This window comes from Papilio polytes, unplaced genomic scaffold, assembly GCF_000836215.1.
Source record: "Papilio polytes unplaced genomic scaffold, Ppol_1.0 DF824269.1, whole genome shotgun sequence".
Lineage (NCBI taxonomy): Eukaryota > Metazoa > Arthropoda > Insecta > Lepidoptera > Papilionidae > Papilio > Papilio polytes.
This window is the reverse complement of record NW_013524935.1, coordinates 1082807-1102007: the sequence shown is the minus strand read 5'-3', so window position 1 is coordinate 1102007 and position 19201 is coordinate 1082807. Positions and strand designations below refer to the sequence as shown.

The 19201-nt window shown below is 36.2% G+C and overlaps 3 protein-coding genes and 1 non-coding gene across 6 annotated transcripts; all 4 read left to right on the top strand.

The window, feature by feature from the left end:
• The first annotated feature begins 1240 nt into the window (after positions 1-1240).
• On the top strand, positions 1241-3999 carry LOC106107982. The gene is made up of 3 exons (XM_013289031.1): positions 1241-1367; positions 3251-3371; positions 3748-3999. Exons 1-3 carry the CDS (start codon positions 1355-1357, stop codon positions 3956-3958), a joined length of 345 nt encoding a protein of 114 aa, XP_013144485.1. The 5' UTR covers positions 1241-1354; the 3' UTR covers positions 3959-3999.
• A 496-nt stretch (positions 4000-4495) lies between these two features.
• On the top strand, positions 4496-6620 carry LOC106107950. The gene is made up of 3 exons (XM_013288986.1): positions 4496-4750; positions 4892-5178; positions 5655-6620. The coding sequence occupies exons 1-3, from the start codon at positions 4731-4733 to the stop codon at positions 6044-6046; spliced, it is 699 nt and encodes a 232-aa protein (XP_013144440.1). The 5' UTR covers positions 4496-4730; the 3' UTR covers positions 6047-6620.
• A 79-nt stretch (positions 6621-6699) lies between these two features.
• On the top strand, positions 6700-18672 carry LOC106107892 (armadillo repeat-containing protein 2). 3 transcript variants are annotated; one of them, XM_013288909.1, is made up of 20 exons: positions 6700-6770; positions 9496-9612; positions 10821-10965; positions 11484-11619; positions 11906-12011; positions 12199-12312; positions 12655-12796; positions 13176-13386; positions 13459-13561; positions 13684-13856; positions 14217-14416; positions 14829-14997; positions 15105-15219; positions 15295-15344; positions 15497-15628; positions 15724-15883; positions 16183-16338; positions 16613-16846; positions 17868-17941; positions 18332-18672. In XM_013288909.1, the coding sequence occupies exons 2-20, from the start codon at positions 9498-9500 to the stop codon at positions 18614-18616; spliced, it is 2820 nt and encodes a 939-aa protein (XP_013144363.1). In that variant the 5' UTR covers positions 6700-6770; positions 9496-9497; the 3' UTR covers positions 18617-18672. The 3 variants fall into 3 exon arrangements, with proteins under 3 accessions (XP_013144363.1, XP_013144378.1, XP_013144370.1); XM_013288924.1 differs by having other exon boundaries at positions 10810-10965; XM_013288916.1 differs by lacking the exon at positions 12199-12312.
• Positions 17496-17567, top strand: Trnaw-cca. The gene has a single exon. It is a non-coding gene; the product is annotated as a tRNA-Trp (tRNA).
• Positions 18673-19201: the final 529 nt, after the last annotated feature.

Sequence of the window (19201 nt, the reverse complement as noted above, 5' to 3'; positions counted from 1 at the left end):
ACTTCGTTTGTCGGGGAGAAGACTCTATACTTAAAGAAGTTTTTCAGCAAAGAACTTTTGCCTTTCCCCTTGGGAATAGGAAATTTCTTGAGTTAACAAATGGTGACACATTTTCGCTACAACAGACACAAAAAGATTCATATTTTCAAATGAAATTACTGGAGCCCCGTCTTCTCCGCTATAAAAATATCTCCCACTTTCAACGAACCTCTCTGATTGATTTGATATTGCCCTTAAGGCAGGATGGTAATAAAGGAATGCTATATTGGATTAATGGATCAGGCTATACGTATAGGCTTAATTAAGAATCAATTTGTTGTAATCTCACTAATAGTTACTATAAGTTAATAGACGGCGTCGAAGCCTAAATTAAGCCCGGGTAAACGTTCTCAATAATCGATCCTTTATCGGAAATTGAATTTTTGTTTTAAATTTTGAAATAGGTCCTCAACCGTCATCGTCTTCCTCGTCTACGGCAAACCGAATCAGCGCCTCTTATCTGACCTCTGTCTAGAAAACAGCTATTGAATAATCAGTGGGTGAACTAATCACGTATGATAACGATAAGAATAAAGCTATCAAAATGTAATAATACTAAAGTTTCCGGTTTGCCAAATATGAGTTTCAATTTAAATAGTAATAAAACAGTTCATTGTTAGCTGTTACAATTTGCTCCACGAACACACAGAATACAAGTACAGTTCATTCGATTCCTAGTAATGTGTCTATGGCACTAACGGATAAGACAAATCTCAGATTTGTTATCTTACTAAATTATAAACGCGATAGATTGGATGGATGGATGTTTGTTATTGTGTACCTTAACTGCTGAACGGATCTCGATGAAAGTCATATATGTAGAGGATAGTCTGGAAGACCACGCTACTTACAAGCTACTTACTTTTGTTTTTAAATTCCACGCAGACGGAGTCGCAGACGTTAGTTATAAGAAAATAGACATTTGCTTTAGTACTCTTGCCAGCCGCTCTATAGCTCCATAACTATGTATTTTAGGAGCCAAATTAAGTTTATGTATTCAAGTATATGTTTAGGTTAAGAATTTGCAACGTATATAATCCCATCAACGGAACTCATTACCTTATCGAAAGAATCATAAATATAGACTTTGACCTTTGATATTGTTATTCGGATATCAAGTTTTAGCGACTCTAAATACCTAAACATGATTTATGTTGTCATGTTTTTTATCTGCACTATTATAAAATAGATGTGATTTCATTCACAATGAACAGTTCGATACGATATGAAGTAGCGTAAAGTAGTCCTTGGAATAAAAAATAATATACTAAAAACTGTGTCCTTCTAGATATTAAGTGATAAATCATTAGTCATCATGGATTTAACAGGTATGTTTTGTTGTTTAATAACTAGCTTTTGCCCGCGATTCCATACGCGTGGAATTTAAAAAAGTAAGTAACCTATGTGTTCTTTCAGACAATCGAGATGCGTTCAGCAGTTTAGGCTACAAACTCTAACATCCATACATACCAGACGTTCTTAAACTTTATTTCGTTGTGGAACCATTTCAAAGGTTTTTTTTATGTATTGAAACGAACCTCAGCGCCCCCTGGTATCCGCAGACATAAACCACGTTGAAAATTACTGATATAGACAATAACACATACCATAGTAACGCTTATCTTTTTTTATCGGCTTTATTGCGTTTATTTTTGTTATTCTCTTACTTTTGCATTGCCAAATATTTGATTACGTGTTATCGAATTAATATAAATAAAATGTCATTTATTCTTATTATTTTAAATATATACTTCACAGAGCCAAACATTTATACTCGATTAGACGAGCATTGTTAACATCAACGTCTTAGCATCCATTTCATTACAATAAAAAAATAAACAAACAGTAGACGCATAGAGGTAGAGTCTTTTTTGGTATCTACTGGAGGACGAATGGCCGGCTCGCCAAGTGTAATACCACGACCACACAGAAAACAGGCGTGAAGTGGAAGCAATTCCGCGTTTCGTCTGATGAGTGTGGTGCCGGAAGCCTAATTTTAGTCCCTTTCCTTTTCCACCATTTTCTTAAGAGGAAAGGATGGGAAGGAAAAGTGGATTTGGCGGTAAAGGAAACGCATAGGAAGGGGAAATATCCTCTTTATGTGCGTCTCCTCCTCCGTCAATTAGGGCAGACAACACATCTGCAATTGCGGATGTTCATGGGCAGCGGTCGCTTTCCATTTCGGTGGATTCAGGCTGCTTGCTCGTTTGCCACCTTATATTATAAAAAAAAAATCTAACATTTCGGATATAAAATGTAATATTATTGAAATTAGTAATATTAATACCATATAAGTGTTAAAACTCTAATAAGCAAAGGAGCCCACTGGCGAAACATTGTCATACAAAGAAAAGATGACATCAGCGGATTATAATAATTTTGAGATGACATTCGCCTTGTACTTTGGACTCTGGACTTTGTACTGTCCATGCTAAACTAGTTTACACATTTATATTGATATCCAAACTTTACAGCGGCTCGAAAATTTACACGAGATGCTGCGTACAACTAAAACTATAGGAGCCAACTATTGATCGTAATTCTAATATAATTCCTAATCGAAGATTTATAAAAATTAAAAATAGCTTTATGTGATTGTGTACAATTTCACGTTCAATTTATGCAATTTCTTTCCTCTCAATGACTAGACTCTGGCAGCCCGTGCAGCCAAAAAGATTGAATAGTACTATATTATTATCCCCCTCCCGCCTACTGTAGCGCTGGGGGTCATAGTCGAATTACAAGGTCATTCACCGTCCTTCCACACATTAAAACCGTGATCGCTATCAAGGTCACGTTAAATAAGAATAATATTGACGTAAAGAAAATTTTAATGTCGAATAAAATTTTCTATATCATAACACTTTTAGAAAATTAAAAAAATAACAATAATTATTGACGAATGCATTTCGATGAAAGATGTGTTTGAGTAGATGTTTCATTATAGTATTTATTTATTTTTTCGTCTGTTCGTCTCTGACGCATACATACATTCCTATTCGAAACAAACTGTGTACTTCTGAGGGTATATCTCGAATATTTGCATGACAGTTTCGAGAAAGTATTCCGTAATCGACTCTATGAGATTATTTTGTGTACTGCGGAAATCTAATACAAATTAACCATGTTATGAAAATGCGTTTACAATTTCGTAATCCACCTTTGAATAGAAGAAGTAAATTAAAATGTTAAATATCGTCTATCTTTTCAGTGGATCAAGTAATGGAGGGTCTTTTGAGTAAAGAATCGTACGAGAAACCATCAGATACGGTGAGCCATGAAAAACTGGAAATAGAGCTGCCAAAATGGTACGATGAAAAACTGTTTAAAAAGTAAGCATTTATTTTATATTTTGTTGAATTTATACAAATACCTAAACTTGTCTGCGGCTGGTTGACTGTATCTATGGTGTAGGGGTTAAAAATTCGACTTACAATCCACAGATCCTGGGTTTAATACCACTACAAAACAATGCGTTTATCGATTTTAAATTTTATTTATACACTAATTGTTGCTCGCGACATCGTCTGCGTGGAATTAAAAAATAGTATAAAATATAGCCTAATGTTACTCACTGATAACGTATCTTTTTATTGGTTAAAGAATTTTTAAAATCGGCCGAGTAGTTTTTGTGTTTTTCAATATATACAAAAATACGAATCTTTCCTCTTTATAACGCTAATTATTTACCCAATTTTTCCATTCCAGGGGACAACGTTTCTATTGGAGGTTTAGCTTCGGCTTTTCCTACTCGATGTTACCAGGCTTAGTAGCGCTATTCGCTATCCCTACCATCTTAGAAGTGCTCGCTGGGTCTAGACGATCATCTACCACGTATACCGCCTACAAACGATACGTTGCCACTTTCTTACACTTCCAGTCATGGTTGACACATGATCTAAAGCCGGGGAGTATGTAAGTATTACTGAGGACTTAAAGTATTAGATATCAGCGCCCCTACCGGGAGTAAAGATCACTAAAATATCATAAAAATGAATACATTCTCGCAATTACTCAAATTTTATGATGTATTACGTATTTTTCTGACAACGTAATATTAATGACATACATGACTTATAAATAATTGTTAATCCACATAATACCTTTGATACCGAATGTGCAATGCAAACGCTTGCTAAATTTACACAAAATAAATTTATATAATTACGAGGCCCAATTTAAGTCCCTTTTCACTCATTTTCTTGAGAGGAAAGGATGGGAAGGAAAAGTGAATTTGACAGTGGATGAGACGCATAGGAAGGGGAAATATCCTCTTTATGTGCGTCTCCTCCTCCGTCGATTAAGGGTAGGCAACACATCCGCTTTTAAGAGTGTCTGTGGGCCGCGGTCGCTTTACTATTTCGGCGGATTCAGGTGGCCGCTTGCCCGTTTGCCATCTCGTAATAAAAAAACGAATTAATTACTTAAATACAAATTAAACTATTTTAAACAATTTATGCATTTTTTTTTTCAGATCATGGAAATCAATTGCATCCGTACGAAGTGCTCATATAAAAAATGGCCGCGCAGCTCGACTGAAGAAGAAAGGGACAGTCTCACAACGAGATGTCGCTCTCACGCTGTTCGGTCTCGTCGGCCCTGGAATATTGAAGCCGGACCGCTTCGGCCTGAGACAGCTGGAGGAAGACGACTGGGAGGCGTATAACCACTTTTGGGCTGTCATTGGTTACATGCTCGGATTAGAAGATAGGTAAAACAAGAGTATTTTATATGAGCTGAAATTAACATGCATTAAACGATAGATGGCGTTGTAATACATTTTTATCTTTACTAAGTTTTCTCTTATTACACATTTGCCTAAATTCCAAACACTTGCTTCTTTTTATTACAGATATAACGTCTGTCGGAGAAACATAGATGAAACGCGCGAGTTGTTCCAATTAATTTTAGAGCGAGTGTACACTCCGTGCCTAGAGAATGTTCCGGAATACTTCGAGCACATGGCTCGTGTGATGATGGACGGGTTGAGAGCGGTGATGGGGGCGTCGGAGGCCGGCAGTCTCATGTACATCACAAAGAACCTGTTCGACATCCCCGGGTACATTATTACAGAAGGCGAAAGAATTAACTTGCAGAAAAGATTGAAAGAACAATTACACGGAAAACATAAAGATACTGGTAAATATACTATAGTAGATTATTGACTATTATTTGTATAGTGTTACGTTTTGATTGTAAAAATTCAGTAACAACACGTTTAGATTTTTTTTATACTATTAATGGCTTATGTAGCCTATTCGTTTTTCCAGACTGTCCTCTCTCTACATCGAGATCCGTTCAGCAGTTTAGGCTACAAACTCTAAAAAACATCCATCCATCTAAACATTCGCATTTATAATATTAAAATATTAAGATTATACTTTACTAACTGTAGTGTGCGACTTCGTCCGCTTGAAATTGAAAAAAAAAACGAATAAAACATAGCCTATGTTACTCAGCAACGACGTACCGTATTATCGGTGTTATCGGTGAAAGAATTTTTGAAATCGGCGTAGTAATTTCTACAATCTTTCCTCAACTACAATAAATCTTTCCTCTTTATAATATTAGTATATATAACTGGTTTTTTAACATACACATGTATCTTATTACAGGTGTAGATGTTTCAACATTGATTCAGAAAACAAGCATCCAAGGCCTCCCAGATACCACACCTCGTTTACTCTACCTCAAAGATTACGACAGTCTAGAAACAGCGCCAGAATACAAAAAACTATCTTTCGGTTCCAAAATCAAATTAGCAATGTTAATTTTCATAATGTCTGTTTACACCACATCTATTGGACGGGTCATATTAAACTGGTATTATAGACTGACGATATTTATGACAGAATATTTTCCATACGTCGCCTTCTTTTTGTACGGCATCAAGAAATCTTATGTTGATATGTTCAAAGAGCCGGATATGGATGAAACACCACCGAAACCTAACTCTGAGTATTACAATATGGAACCAGAACCCTGGTATAAATCACTAGTTGCTTAATTGCAAAGAAAGTGGTCGGTAAACTTGCTTAATTATTTTAACTTGTTATAATAATTTAAAAAATCTTTGGAGCCAAATCTGTTTTGGTAACATATTCTAAATTGTGTCACTCCTTTCATCAGTTAAGGGTAGCGGTTGCTTCGCCTTTGTGGCGAATTTAATGGCGACTCGCTTGTTTGTTATCTTAAAAAATACGTATTGAATACACTAAATAAAACTTTCATCGCAGTTTTATTAATCTAAACAATGTGCTTGCTTTTCAAAGTAGATGTCAGAGCTGCATTTAAGGTATAAGAGGGAAAACATTCATGGGTTGGCAACATTCATGGTTAGCAGATAGTAATCTAGAGGAGAGGGGAGAATCAAGGACAATAATAGTGAAAACAGCTTTTTTTATTGTAATGAGAATGCACTATATGTACTATTATTTTACTGAACAACTGTAAAGTAGTTTTTAAATTATTTATGTAGGTCTTCCAGGGATTCAATTTCTGACGCTCACGTTATGATGGACAAAATTTTATGAGATTATTATTATTAATTTTAATTTAAATAATAAAAAAAAATGTTTTTATCCTTGCATTTTTCGTTTTATTCTTGAATGTTTTAAAGTAATAGACAATAAATAATTAAAAAACAGGTAGGTTACGCTTCTTAATATCTATGCCTATTTGTCACAAATGTCAGGGGTTATCAAGATGGAAAAAATGCGTTTCGTAAACATGTTAGTATTTTATTATTTTTACATGTAAAATATTGAAATATTGTAAATTAAGGCCATGCTAATCGAAAAGTTTAATTGCTTCCTTTTATAAATGATATGTCAATCCCGTTTTCATTATTTTTCTTGAATTTACTTTTTCTTTTCTCGAAGGTTTTTTTTTATTGCAGCGTATAAGCAAATCCCGGTTGTCTAATAAGCATTAGTTTTTTTATATAAGAAGCAATTTGTTAATTTAAAAAGTAAAAATCTGGATTGAAACGTTACTTTGTAACCCTCAATTCTTCAAATAGAATAAATCTTTACCTACCTTTTGTAGCTGATATCGCTATTGTTTTTGGTTAATACAAATTGCAATAATGACTCGATAGTTTTCCCTAATCTCATTCCTAAGCAACCGATCTTAGTATCCGTTGCCACAACAAAACACTGTATCGATCGATGCGTTTTGTCGCAAACAATGTTGAAGAGTGCAAATTATATTGTTATTTTTCTTTCTTAAATTTCATTTATCTATTTGCGTTCCTAAGCGTTTTTTATTGATGAAACTCTTCCTCCGTGCGGCGTTACAGATGTAGTAATAATATAGTCTATGTTATTCAGTGATAACGTAGCTTTTTAATGATTAAAGATTTTTTGAAATCGGACCAGTAGTTTTTGAGTTATTGCAATAAATAAAAAAATCCAATTCTTTCCTCTTTATACTGTTAGTATTTATTTTTAGTTAAATGTGTCTATCGAATGATTTTTGGACTACAATTCCTATGAATAGAAAATCCGTACGTGTACACTTATAAAACACCGCCTCCGTTTGCGTGGAATTAAAAAAAAAACCAAAAGTGAGCAGCCTACGTGTTCCTTCAGATTATCCTCTACATCTATACCAAATTTTATCTCAATCCGTTCTGCTGTTTAGGCTACAAACATTCATCCATCTAAACTTTCGCATTTTTAATATTAGCATGAAGTATGATTAGTGCATATTCCCGTATGTATTGTATTGGTACAAATTACTAGTATAAAGTATTTGATATTACAATGTTTATCAAACACTCGAATCAACCACTTGAAGTGTCGTATGACGTATTAAAATGGAAAACGTGGGTCGTATTCATTTATTCAGAGCTTTCTCATACTCTTTTTTTAATATAGTAGTATTTTAAAAAAGGAAAATGTCCCTTACTGGACCTTAACGGACACTAAGGAATGGTTTCTACTACTGCAAGTAACAATTCGCCCATAGAATACTTAATTTCGCTTCGATTTGAGTTCGCTTTTATGGCTGTGTACTTCGGGCATAACATAAAATTTTATTTAATATAAATTACCTAATTATTAATAAAAAATTTTAAGCTACCATTAAGTTAATAGATGTTTTTTAATTCACACTACGGTACTTTTATCGTAATCATTAACGTCTACGGTGCTACGGAGTGCTACGATGTTTTGTAATGCAGTTGTGTTTGGGTATCGTAGCACGACGCTCGCCCTTTCGTAGGCAAATTATCGTGTTTTGTTCAACTTGATATGAAAAATATTTCAACCATTCGATTGAATAATTCATGGTAAGAAAGTTTATAACGTATTTTATATTATAATCATCGAAATGTGATTGTTATATTTTATAGTACTTTTTTTAATGAAACTGTCCGTAACACTTTTTCACTTATAAGTTCAATGCTCTTGTTAAAATGTGTTTCACTAACAAACAGCATTCCAGCATATTCTAAACTTTTATAATAACTAATCGTTTTAGCTCGCGCTCGAATAATAGAATATTTTGTTTTCTTTTTATATATAAAGAAGACAAATTTGTACATAACTACTTGTATAGTTTCTAATTTTGCTTTGAAATATGGTAGGTGCTGTTGTTTCAAGTTAAAATTAAAAATCTAAACAATTGTTGCTATAAAAAAGTTTTAGGCGCTATTCTAAATTTTAGTAAAAAGAAATCTGCTTGTTCCATTACTAAGTTCTAACTTAATCTTTAATCGTATATTATAAAAATCAATAAAAGCTATAATTTTTATGTGTCAGTATGTTATAAAAGTTATTAAGTATGACGATACTTATCGAAGGCTTCTATCAAAGGATAGTTTGAATGTGGGCCATAAAAACACTGACACAGTAACCTGGTGTCTATTGTAATGAATAGATTATTAATGCTATTGTCCTAGTTAGGAACAGCAATGTAATTTGATTTTAATAAAATTGTATACTTTAACTGATTCAGTTGGTTTAGTTGCGGTTACTCTATCTCGACGTCTCCTACAGTATAGTACCAGTGAATGTTCTAAATCTTTTTTTTAAAGTTCATTAATAACTTATTTTGAAAAGACGGGTATAATTTAATACAGCAGAATACTGAACGAATGTTAAACACTTTGCTTATAAGCTCCGCGTGCTGCTTAAATCCGCTACACGCGCTCTGTTTTATCTGACCACTCCGATCGTTCAGATAAATCTGATGGAACTGAGTACTGAACGGTTCCCAGTTTTGTTGTTCTGATACTGATTGTCACTGGACTGTTCAGATAAAACTGAACGTTTATACCGGCTTTACAATAGACGCCAAAATTTTAATGGAATTTGGAGTTTAAACGTGACCTTATCATTTAATGTCGTTTTAGTATTCGGCCCAAATGTTCGTAGATTAATTAATTAGGTTTTAAATAAAGTATTTATTTATTAATTGTTTTTTATCCGTTTCTTTGCATATGTTTCTCAGGTATGGCAATGGGCGATAGGGTGCCTCGACGTAGTGTTGGCGCCCCTTTCTACGCGCCCCCGCGGCGTAAGACCTCTGCGGAGATCATCAGTGAGGCAAGAGCTGCTATATTTGACGGTACGTACTGTGATTTTGTTAAGCTAGTACTTGACCACGACTCCATTCAATGTTAGCTAGCTCAATAAATTCTTATTTACTATTAACTATTTATAGTTATTTTTTTATTATATCTTATTCTGGGTTGAAATATTTGAACCGTAAACAGGTATGTCTTTACCTAACACTAGATCTGTATAACTCCGCACGACATCACATTTCACCTTGCGAATGTCGCACCAATGAATCACTTCCAGTCACGGCATAACCAATTCTATGTCGCGATTTACGTCATTTATCACTTATTACATAATGTATTATTGTTTTATACCTAAAATATATACGTTTAAATTATTTTTGTCACGAAAACTCGGTTACCAATTTTTGTCTTTGTACGCTCTGACGCAATTTATGGTCAATAAAAGCAAAAATTGGCTTGATCTAAATAATTTCTTGTAGCTTATCGTCTCCACGACGATTACTCTTTATGTTAAGTTAATAATAATCCTTTATAAATTTGAATAACATAATGTTATTGGTAAATGTGATTACTACATGTTTTATCGCCTGTCACAAAAGTTTAGGCAATTTTTCTAGAGATGATTATTGCTATTTTTAATCAAGTAAGTTCGGAAATAACTTCTTATTTAAATTATTCAGTTTTGAATTAAGTATCATAGTAATTATTTCTTCGTTTCAATCACAAACTTCATATATCAGTGTCAAGTTGTCAAAGGTATTATAAGCATGTATAGCGTGATTCAGCCATTTACACGCGACACCAATTTATCCAAAGATTCATATTTTGCTCCAAGGTCATTGAACTTAAGGTGAAGCGGTTGTTAAAGAATGTTGTTATACGGTTGCCACGGGAAATACATTATAATAAATATTTCTTTTTCGTAGAAGAAACGGCTTAACTAATTATGATCGGCACATACATAAAATTACTCGGTAATTGCTTGGGTATTTAAAGAAAGGGGAAAGTTATTTGAAGGGGTAGGAGAGGTTGTCCTTTATGTCCTTTATCTATACACCTCATAGCATCATCTCTTGTCCCCCGACGCTGTTGCTCATCTGTAATTTATTAAGGCTTTAAGTGTCCACAAGTGTTCACTTTGTCCGGTATTTAACCGTTATCTCTATGAAGTACTAAGTAGCCGATTGTTTTTTGACATCTACTGCAAAACAATATAAGTATAGATAACTTTTAGACAGTAATTCCCCAGAAATGAGCGGCACATCGAGTGGCTCTAGTGTGGGCGGGCTGCGGTCGCTGCGCACGCGCCGGCCCTTCACGCCACGCGAGCCACAACGCACACTATTTACTGACCGCGCTCGTAAGCGTGACCCCAGACCACCTAGTGCATTTGAGTAAGAACATTTAAGATGAATTAAATTTGAATAATAATTTCTACTAGTGCCTATTTCCACTGATTATGTGTAAGCGCAAGGTTATGACAGTGGAAATTGGACACTGGACTCAATACGAAAGGGGACCGCACAGCTACGGCTGCAGCCAAAGTACCTAGTCCCTAAATAGTAATAATTGCGGATGTCTATGGGCAACGGTCGCTTACCATTGCGGTGGATTCAGATGGCCACGTGCTCGTTTGTCACCTTACGTTATAAAAAAAGTTACCTGTATATTAATGTAAAATAAAATCTGATACCGACATTTATTCACTAGCTTTCGCCCGCGACTCCCTCCGCGCGGAATTAAAAAACAAATGCAGGTAGCCTATGTGTTCTTCCAGACTATCCTATACACTATACCACATTTCATCGAGATCCATTCAATAGTTTAAAGTACAAACTTTAACAAACATCCATCCAACCATCTAAACTTTCGCATTTATAATATTAGTAACATTTTTGTTGTATTTTAACAGTCTCAAGTATCTCAGTCTGACAGAAGATAACGAAGGACCTCCGATAACGAGCAAACGCATTGCGAGCTTTGCTGAAGAAGAAGCAAGTCCAGAACATAAAACAGATAATAAACATACAACGAAGAAGGATAATTCGGTAGTACATAACACTATCCCGCTTAATCGTGATTTATTTTATATCTAAAAAGTTATTTACGAGCGTGGAGGGTTATACCGGTGGAGGTAGACGTAGAAAGAGATGGATGGATTGCGTGAAAGGTGACATGATCAAGAAGGGAGTGATGATCAAGATGACGGATGATAGAGTTATTTGGATGACGAAAGCCTGGTGCGCCGACCCTAACGGAGTAAGACTAAGAGGGGATAAGCTAGGAGAGTTGATAATCTAGCAAATATTTTAAATTGCAATATGTTTTTTTCAGATGAAAGATGGCATTACATGGAGTGGATTTACCAAATTACCACATCTCAGTGGTAGAAGTAAACCTTTACATCGGAGAAACACAACAGGTCAAATAACAGTAGAAGGTGAGACAATCTATCTGTCCTTATCTAGCTCTATGTGGTTTACGTTCTCCAGAATGATCTATCATTTGCCATCTCAGTCTACACTCCCTTTATGTCCCATTCCAATCATTCCTTATTCTAGAGCTACCAAAGGCAAGACAAATCGATGTTTATAGTAATGAGGTGTATGTATAACAAATAATTTCAGCCCCGTCCACAATATCTAGTATATCCCAAAGTATATTGATAACAAAACCATTAGGAGTAAAGAGTGATGTGGAATCAACGAAAAACGTATCCAAAGATTTACATGGGAATAAACGTAAGACGTTTTTTGATTTTTTTGAAAATATTAGTAAACTTTTGTAAATTGTTTTTTATTTAACCATTCCAAGTAAGCTCTAGGCTTGTGCTAGCAAATGGTTCACGACAATAGTCGAATGGCGGAATTCGATCCCTCGACCGCAAGATCGGTATTCCGTACCCCAGACCAAGGTATTGGCGCTTAATAGTGTTCTAATTTTAAGCACTTTTATGGAAGAAACAGAAATAGAGTTCGCATAAACTTTTGAAGGCTGACATAACCTTTTTAAAAAGAAAGTCAACTGGACTACATGTTTCATAGTTCTTTTTACTCTTCACGAATATCTTTGTTACTTTCCAGCACATGGTGATACAGCAGCAAGCAAACGGCGTACGTTCGGAATAATAAAATCAGTATCTTGTGATGGCTCCGGTATCGGAGATATTCCAGTCAGACATCTAGCGCTACAACTTCCTAATACATCTTATGATAATTATGAAAGGTACGCAAATAAATAAAACGATAGAATTTAAAACGACACGAATATTGTCTTCTACTTAAAAGATGTTAACAGAACAATATTAAATTACATACATGGCAGCCATTATAGCAAGACAGTTTTAGAAAATAATATGATTGTAACAATAATTATACTTGGATTCCCAGTCTACTGATTGCCGCCAGGAATGGCGCGCACATCCTAAATCTTTCTGAATGACATTGACAGATGTCATAGTGACGGGGCGTTGCAAAATAGTGTTGCGCTGCTACTCCGGCGCGGTATCGATTTCTTTAAAAAAAGCTCCTATTATATAGTTATGTAGTAATTCTTTTTTTATGTTTTTGTCGACATTAGTTCATAGTTATGCTTTTGTTTACAGTATGACAACTCTAGAATTAGCAGAAGCATTAACAACACAGAGCAGTCATGACGTTGAGAAGACTCTACTATTATTAGAACCGCTGCAGAACATTCTAGAAAAGTCTACGCCTTCAAACAATCTGCGTGAACTGGTCATCCGCTCCCTCTATGTTCATATTGATAATGAAGATGAACGAATACTGGTGGCTATTGCTAGAGCTATGCTTACGGTAAATACAGACTTTATCAAATTCTATCGTATAGTTTAGTAATGTCTTTTGATAACGATAATATTCTTATAGATGCGGGTAACCGGTAAACATTTGGCTGCTGCGTGCAAGTTGGTCTTCAAAATTGCAAGGAACGACAAAAACGATCATTTCTTCAGGAACAGTAACTTATTAGGTGAAAATACGATCTTTTATCAAATTACACTGGATTTTTATCATCCCATCACGTGTATTATTGTAATTAATTACTTACTTTTTTACTGTTTATCGACTAATGAGATTCTTAATTTGGTGTAGAACTCCTTGTGGAAGGATGTGGTCGAGCGGACCCGTTGGCGGAGAGCGAATGTTGCGTGTACGGCGCGGGGGCGCTCCGGTTCCTCGCACTGGAGCCCCGGCTGTGTGTACTGGCACACGAGGCCGGAGCCCTACACCTCGCAGCGCTGCATCTCAAGATATTCAATAATGCGGTCAGTTTCATTTAGCTCCATACTTTTGGCCAGCAGAAGTAATTATACGCCAATAGTTTAGTTAGGGGTACGGATTTCCGATCACGTGGTCGAGGGTTCAATCCCGCCATAGGACAATTGTCATAAATCATATCGTAGCACAATCCTAAAGCTTAGTTGGAATGGTAAAAGAAAGATTAGTAAATTAACAAAAAATCTAGTTAACTATATTAAAAAAAAATCACTAAACCAGAGGTCTTTATATCGTCAATAGATAGTACGTACTAGTTTAATAAAAGTCTTATTGACTTTCTTTTCTTCTCTTACAGCATATTAAACAACCAAGCGATGATGTTTTGCGATTTTCATCTTCTGTTTTAGAAAGCAGAAAGACCACGTCAAGTGCGGGAGCAAGCTACACACGCACTATATCAGCTGACTGGAGCGCTGCGGAACCTGGCGAATGGTGGAGCGAAGACAGCGACTGCGTTTGTCAACAGCGGCGCGCTCGGGGAACTGCTGGCTGCTCTACCACTGCACACTGATAGAGATGTGCTCACTAATGTGGCGCGATGTCTTAGGTTATTATCGTTTTTTGTAATCTGTATCAGCTCTCGGTCCTGATTTTAAACTACGTCAAAGATCATGTTTTTCATGTCAACAGCAACAAATTTAATTTTATCTTTCATGTCACCAGTTACACGCTCGTGCCGTGATATGATTCAATTACAACTACTTAATTAGTGTTAAAAAGAAAATCAGTACTGCGCTAGAGATTATTGGCATATACGTCCCGTCCCTATTTGACATCTGTCAATGTCATTCTGACGTCTTGGAATAGCTCGCCATTCTGCCTGGAGGCTCTAGTTGTTAATGTTTATTACGTTGATGCTATTAAAATTATCTCTATTATAAGGTAGCTACTCACTTCTATACTAAAGATTTGGTTAGTTAAAGTTGCTGGCTAGTTCGTCTAAAGATTGATGTTTCCAGCGTCTTGTCAGCCGAGGACGCGTGTTGTGAATGGCTGTGTACTTCGCCGTGCAGCGCTCGAGCACTATTACGAACGCTAGCGGCGTGTGCGTCCCGCGCCGCGCTCGCTGTCAGACTGACGTATACTCTAGGCAACATGGCCGCCGCGGATGAACAAGCTAGGATAAACGTAAGCCATAAACATCCTACTGGTAAATGATCAATTTGCCAATAAAATATTTATAAATTACAAATGTTAATCTTTTATGAATATATTTGTATTTGATTGTTGTATAGATTTATAATGAAGAAGGAGGTATTGACGTGATTCTGACTATATTAGAATCTTATACAAGACGCAAGGACAGAGATACTAAAGATTTGGAAGAGGATACCGACCTACATTTGGTTGGTAAGCGTCTAAAACTATAAATACCTAATATAGCTACAATAATTGTTTTTTTACTAATCTTTGCATTCTATACAGGTTCAGATTTAGGTGGATCAGATGGCTCGAACGAAGATGTTCTGATTAAGGTATTGTAATAGAATATTTAATTAAATTTAAGAAAGGATTCGACTTTCTCGTAAATTCATACTAAATAAATGATAGGTACGGTAGATGTCATTAACAATTTTTAAGTTTCTAGGTTATAAAACCATAGAATAAAAACCCGTGGTTTTTGCAGACGGTACGTGTGGTGGCCAACCTCTGCCTGTCAGATCTGGCCGGACGTGGTATTGCGATGCATCATGCCCAACGAACTATCAGAGCTCTGCTTGCCTGTCTTGATGTAGCAGAGAAAGCTCCTGATAAACTGGTATGTAAACAAACAATCAAATTTTAGTTAAATGCATCATTAAATTATTTGATAATTCACTTTTTACACGTATTTAAAGTTACTTACATTTATAGGTTAGTGAAACTGAAGAAATCAACGACGGTAGTTGGAACATGGATCGTCGAGAGGAATTAGCTACGGCCGCTCTTGCTACCCTCAACAACATCACCTTCTATCTTGAGCCTACCGAGAATCTGGATCCTTTGGACGATCATATAGAACAGCTTTGTAAAGGTAACTCCCGTAATGCTGTCTCTGTTTTATTTATAGTGAATAAGAGAGATGCCACTATGGATTTATCAGTGTCTCGATTGTAGAGAATATAAAATAGATAATCGTATAGAAAATCGTTGTCGTTAATTATTATTTTATTCTTTCTTTACTTCTCTACAGCAATTTTTTTTCGCAAGTTTGTATCATTGAAAACTGTTTATAGTTTAAATGACAGCGAAGTGTGAAGTTTCAACTAGTCATTATTTAGTAATCTGTCATTATTTAGTAACTTGTCATCATGTAGCAACCTGTCACTACAGCAACCTGTCGCTGGCTGCACAAGGCGGGCGACGCGTGCCGGCTGTCGGCGTGCGAGGCGGTGCGCGCGCTGGGCAACCTGTCCCGCTCGAGTCGCGCTGCGCGGTGGCTGGTGCTAGAGGGTGCGCTTGATGCATTGCCTCCGTTTCAGGAACACGGTTAGTATTTAAATTAACGCTAGAAAAACAGCTTTCGCCCGCGACTCTGACCGCATGAAATTAATGTGTTCTTCCAGACTATCGTCTACGTCTGTCTAATTTCATCGAGATCCATCTTAACTTTAGCATTTATTATGGTTATCACATATTATTAAGGTTATGTTTAGGTATTTTTTGTCTGAGAAACAGATAAATACTTTTATGTATATATAGGGATGGATTTTTTGCCTAAATATTTCGAACCTTAAGTTGTCTTTTGTCTATTGTGGTACAGAGGACGCTAGTGTGCGGTACGCGGCGGCGGGCGTGCTGGTGAACGTGTGCGGGTCCGGCGCGGAGCCCGGGGCGGCGGCGGGTGCGGCGGCGGCGGCGCTGCGCGCTGCGGCCAGCTCCCGCGACGCGCCCGCCGCCGCGCTGCTCGCCCGCGCGCTCTGGAACTCACATGCACACCGCCCCCTGCCGCCCGCGCATGCACATCTTATAACTGCCGCACTCGCTGCGTTTATTGGCAAGTAACAATAGGATAATCCTATCAATAAAAAAAAATCTGTGTTACTTAGCGATAACGTAGCTTTTTAATGTTGCAAGAATTTTTGAAATCGGTCCAGTAGTTTTTGAGTTATTGCAATACATAGAAAAATTCTATGATACAAATCTTTCCTCTTTATAGTATTAGTATAGATATAGATATCCTAACTGGTGGCCTAATTTTAATCCCTTTTCCTTACTACAGTTTTCATAAGATAGGATAGGAAGGAAAAGTGGATTTGATGGCGGAGGAAACGCATCTGAAAGGGAAATATCCTCTTTACGTACGTCTCCTCCGTCGATTCAGGGACGCAACTCTTCTGCAACTGCCCATGTTTAACACATAGGCCGCGGTCACTTCGCCATTTCAGCAGTTGCAGGTGACCGCTTGCTCGTTGGCCAACTTATGTATAAACAAAAAATATTAAACGTATACGTGGAGAAATTCGTGCAATGTTACACTTTAAAAATACTTTTTATAAATAGCGATGTTTACATAATATCCTGTAAGCAGATAACTCGATTACTTTTTTGTTCTATAAAATCAAGGCAAATACTATAATCATAATAATTAAAAATAATTCGAACTTTGAGGTATGAGTTTGTTAATTTTACAACATACTCCAACCGACTCCGTGGCGCAACGGTAGCGCGTCTGACTCCAGATCAGAAGGTTGCGTGTTCAAATCACGTCGGGGTCAAACTTTTTTTTTATTTATTTTATATAGAAACACGTTTTTAGAAAGTTATTTTCTTATTACTTTTAATCTTAAAAAAGTGTTTTTGATCCGATTATCGCTATGACATCACAATCAATATCTTTTTTTGTATTATAACAGATTTTAATATTTCAATTCTCTATCTCAAGAGTCACTCAGAGCCAAATGATTAGATTACTTCGTTTTTACACATTTTATTGTGTTATAACAAAATACTTATAACTAATCTACAACCTAGTCCTACAGATAGAGTTAATTTAAAATTTAAAATTTCGTTTCCAGACGATGATTCCGTGTTCACAGCGTGCGCCGCGCCGCGCTCCGACGACTGTGATCCGGATATCAAACGACATCACGTTAGTATTCAAATACTATGTCACCGTCATATTTTGAAATTAGACAGTTCATAAATTTACTACCTCAATGATTTCACGTCTAAATTTTCTATAGATGGGATGTTTAAGAGAGCAGTCGTTTTGTATTCTTCCTTGGAGTTTGCTATCTTTAAAGGATGAAAGAGATTTAATTCTTGTAAAGCACTGATATATATAAATGGATAGGCGATTTGGAAATTAATTATTTGGCTTTATTCCGACTTACTCACGCCTTTTAATGTTCTTGACAGTTAACTCTTTACATAGACCAACCACTTTGAAATAGCGAAAATTTTTTTATAGTCTGTCCATTTTTAAAGGTCAGTGGTACAGGTATTTCAGCGGAGCTCATAGTAATTGTTTCTTTCAAAGGCGAAGTTCGGTGAGTTGGATAATCAACGACTCCACATTGAAGATCCTAAACAGCGCAAAGCTGAGCCCGATGATCACCATGGTTCAGGAGACGAAGACTGGGATAGAACGGGATACTCTGGGGAGGATTTGGGTTTCGAAGAAGGGGATATAACTATAGAAGATGAATGTGGTTGTGAACCATGCAGGCGGTTGGCTGCCTGGGATGAGTTAGTGGGTGTGGCGATACCACTACTGGAGAAGTTAAAACCACCCAGAGCGGATGCCTCCGTTGGGACTGAGTGAATTATATCGATTATCATGTATGTTTATTTTATTTCTATGTTTATGTACTTTGTCGATTTGAAATATCATTAAATAAAATTCAATATCAAATGTAATTTTTATTGCCAATTGTATTTGTTCACCAATTAACTACATGTCTTCTTAGCGCCTTAAGGTAATCTGCACATCCCTCTAGACCCTCGTAATCTAAAATTGTGTTTTACTGCAAATACAATGTTCCGAGCTGTCAATGTTTGCATAATACTTAACTAACGTGATTTTCTTTTGTTAATCCATATCTATTTTCTATAGATATAACAAAATTAGAATGTCTGTAATATCAAAAGAAAAATTCCAGATTTCGAGAACATGATGTATTTTCGTTGCTGACAAGGAAAATCGCATTTAAAATGTTTTTGTCTGTCAGTCCGCAAGCCGCGTTTGTTCCGGGTAATCTCCTGGCTGGGCTGGTTTTAACGGGATTTTCACTGAAAGCTGACGTAGACGGGCATATTAAAGGCTATTTTTTTTTAATTCTACACTGTCAAAATAGCGTAACGGGTGGTCCAAATTTGCGCTAACGAAGTTTGCGGGCTTGTTTCACAA

Excerpts from the sequence above, each read along its gene's own strand:
- LOC106107982 (XM_013289031.1), top strand. Across the intron at positions 3,372-3,747 it reads GATGAAAAACTGTTTAAAAA|GGGACAACGTTTCTATTGGA; the intron begins GTAAGCATTTAT and ends TTTCCATTCCAG.
- LOC106107892 (XM_013288909.1), top strand. The coding sequence starts at position 9,498 with ATGGCAATGGGCGATAGGGTGCCTCGACGTAGTGTTGGCGCCCCTTTC. Across the intron at positions 14,417-14,828 it reads AATGTGGCGCGATGTCTTAG|CGTCTTGTCAGCCGAGGACG; the intron begins GTTATTATCGTT and ends TGATGTTTCCAG. Across the intron at positions 14,998-15,104 it reads ATGAACAAGCTAGGATAAAC|ATTTATAATGAAGAAGGAGG; the intron begins GTAAGCCATAAA and ends ATTGTTGTATAG.
- LOC106107950 (XM_013288986.1), top strand. The coding sequence starts at position 4,731 with ATGCTCGGATTAGAAGATAG. Across the intron at positions 4,751-4,891 it reads ATGCTCGGATTAGAAGATAG|ATATAACGTCTGTCGGAGAA; the intron begins GTAAAACAAGAG and ends TTTTTATTACAG. Across the intron at positions 5,179-5,654 it reads CGGAAAACATAAAGATACTG|GTGTAGATGTTTCAACATTG; the intron begins GTAAATATACTA and ends ATCTTATTACAG.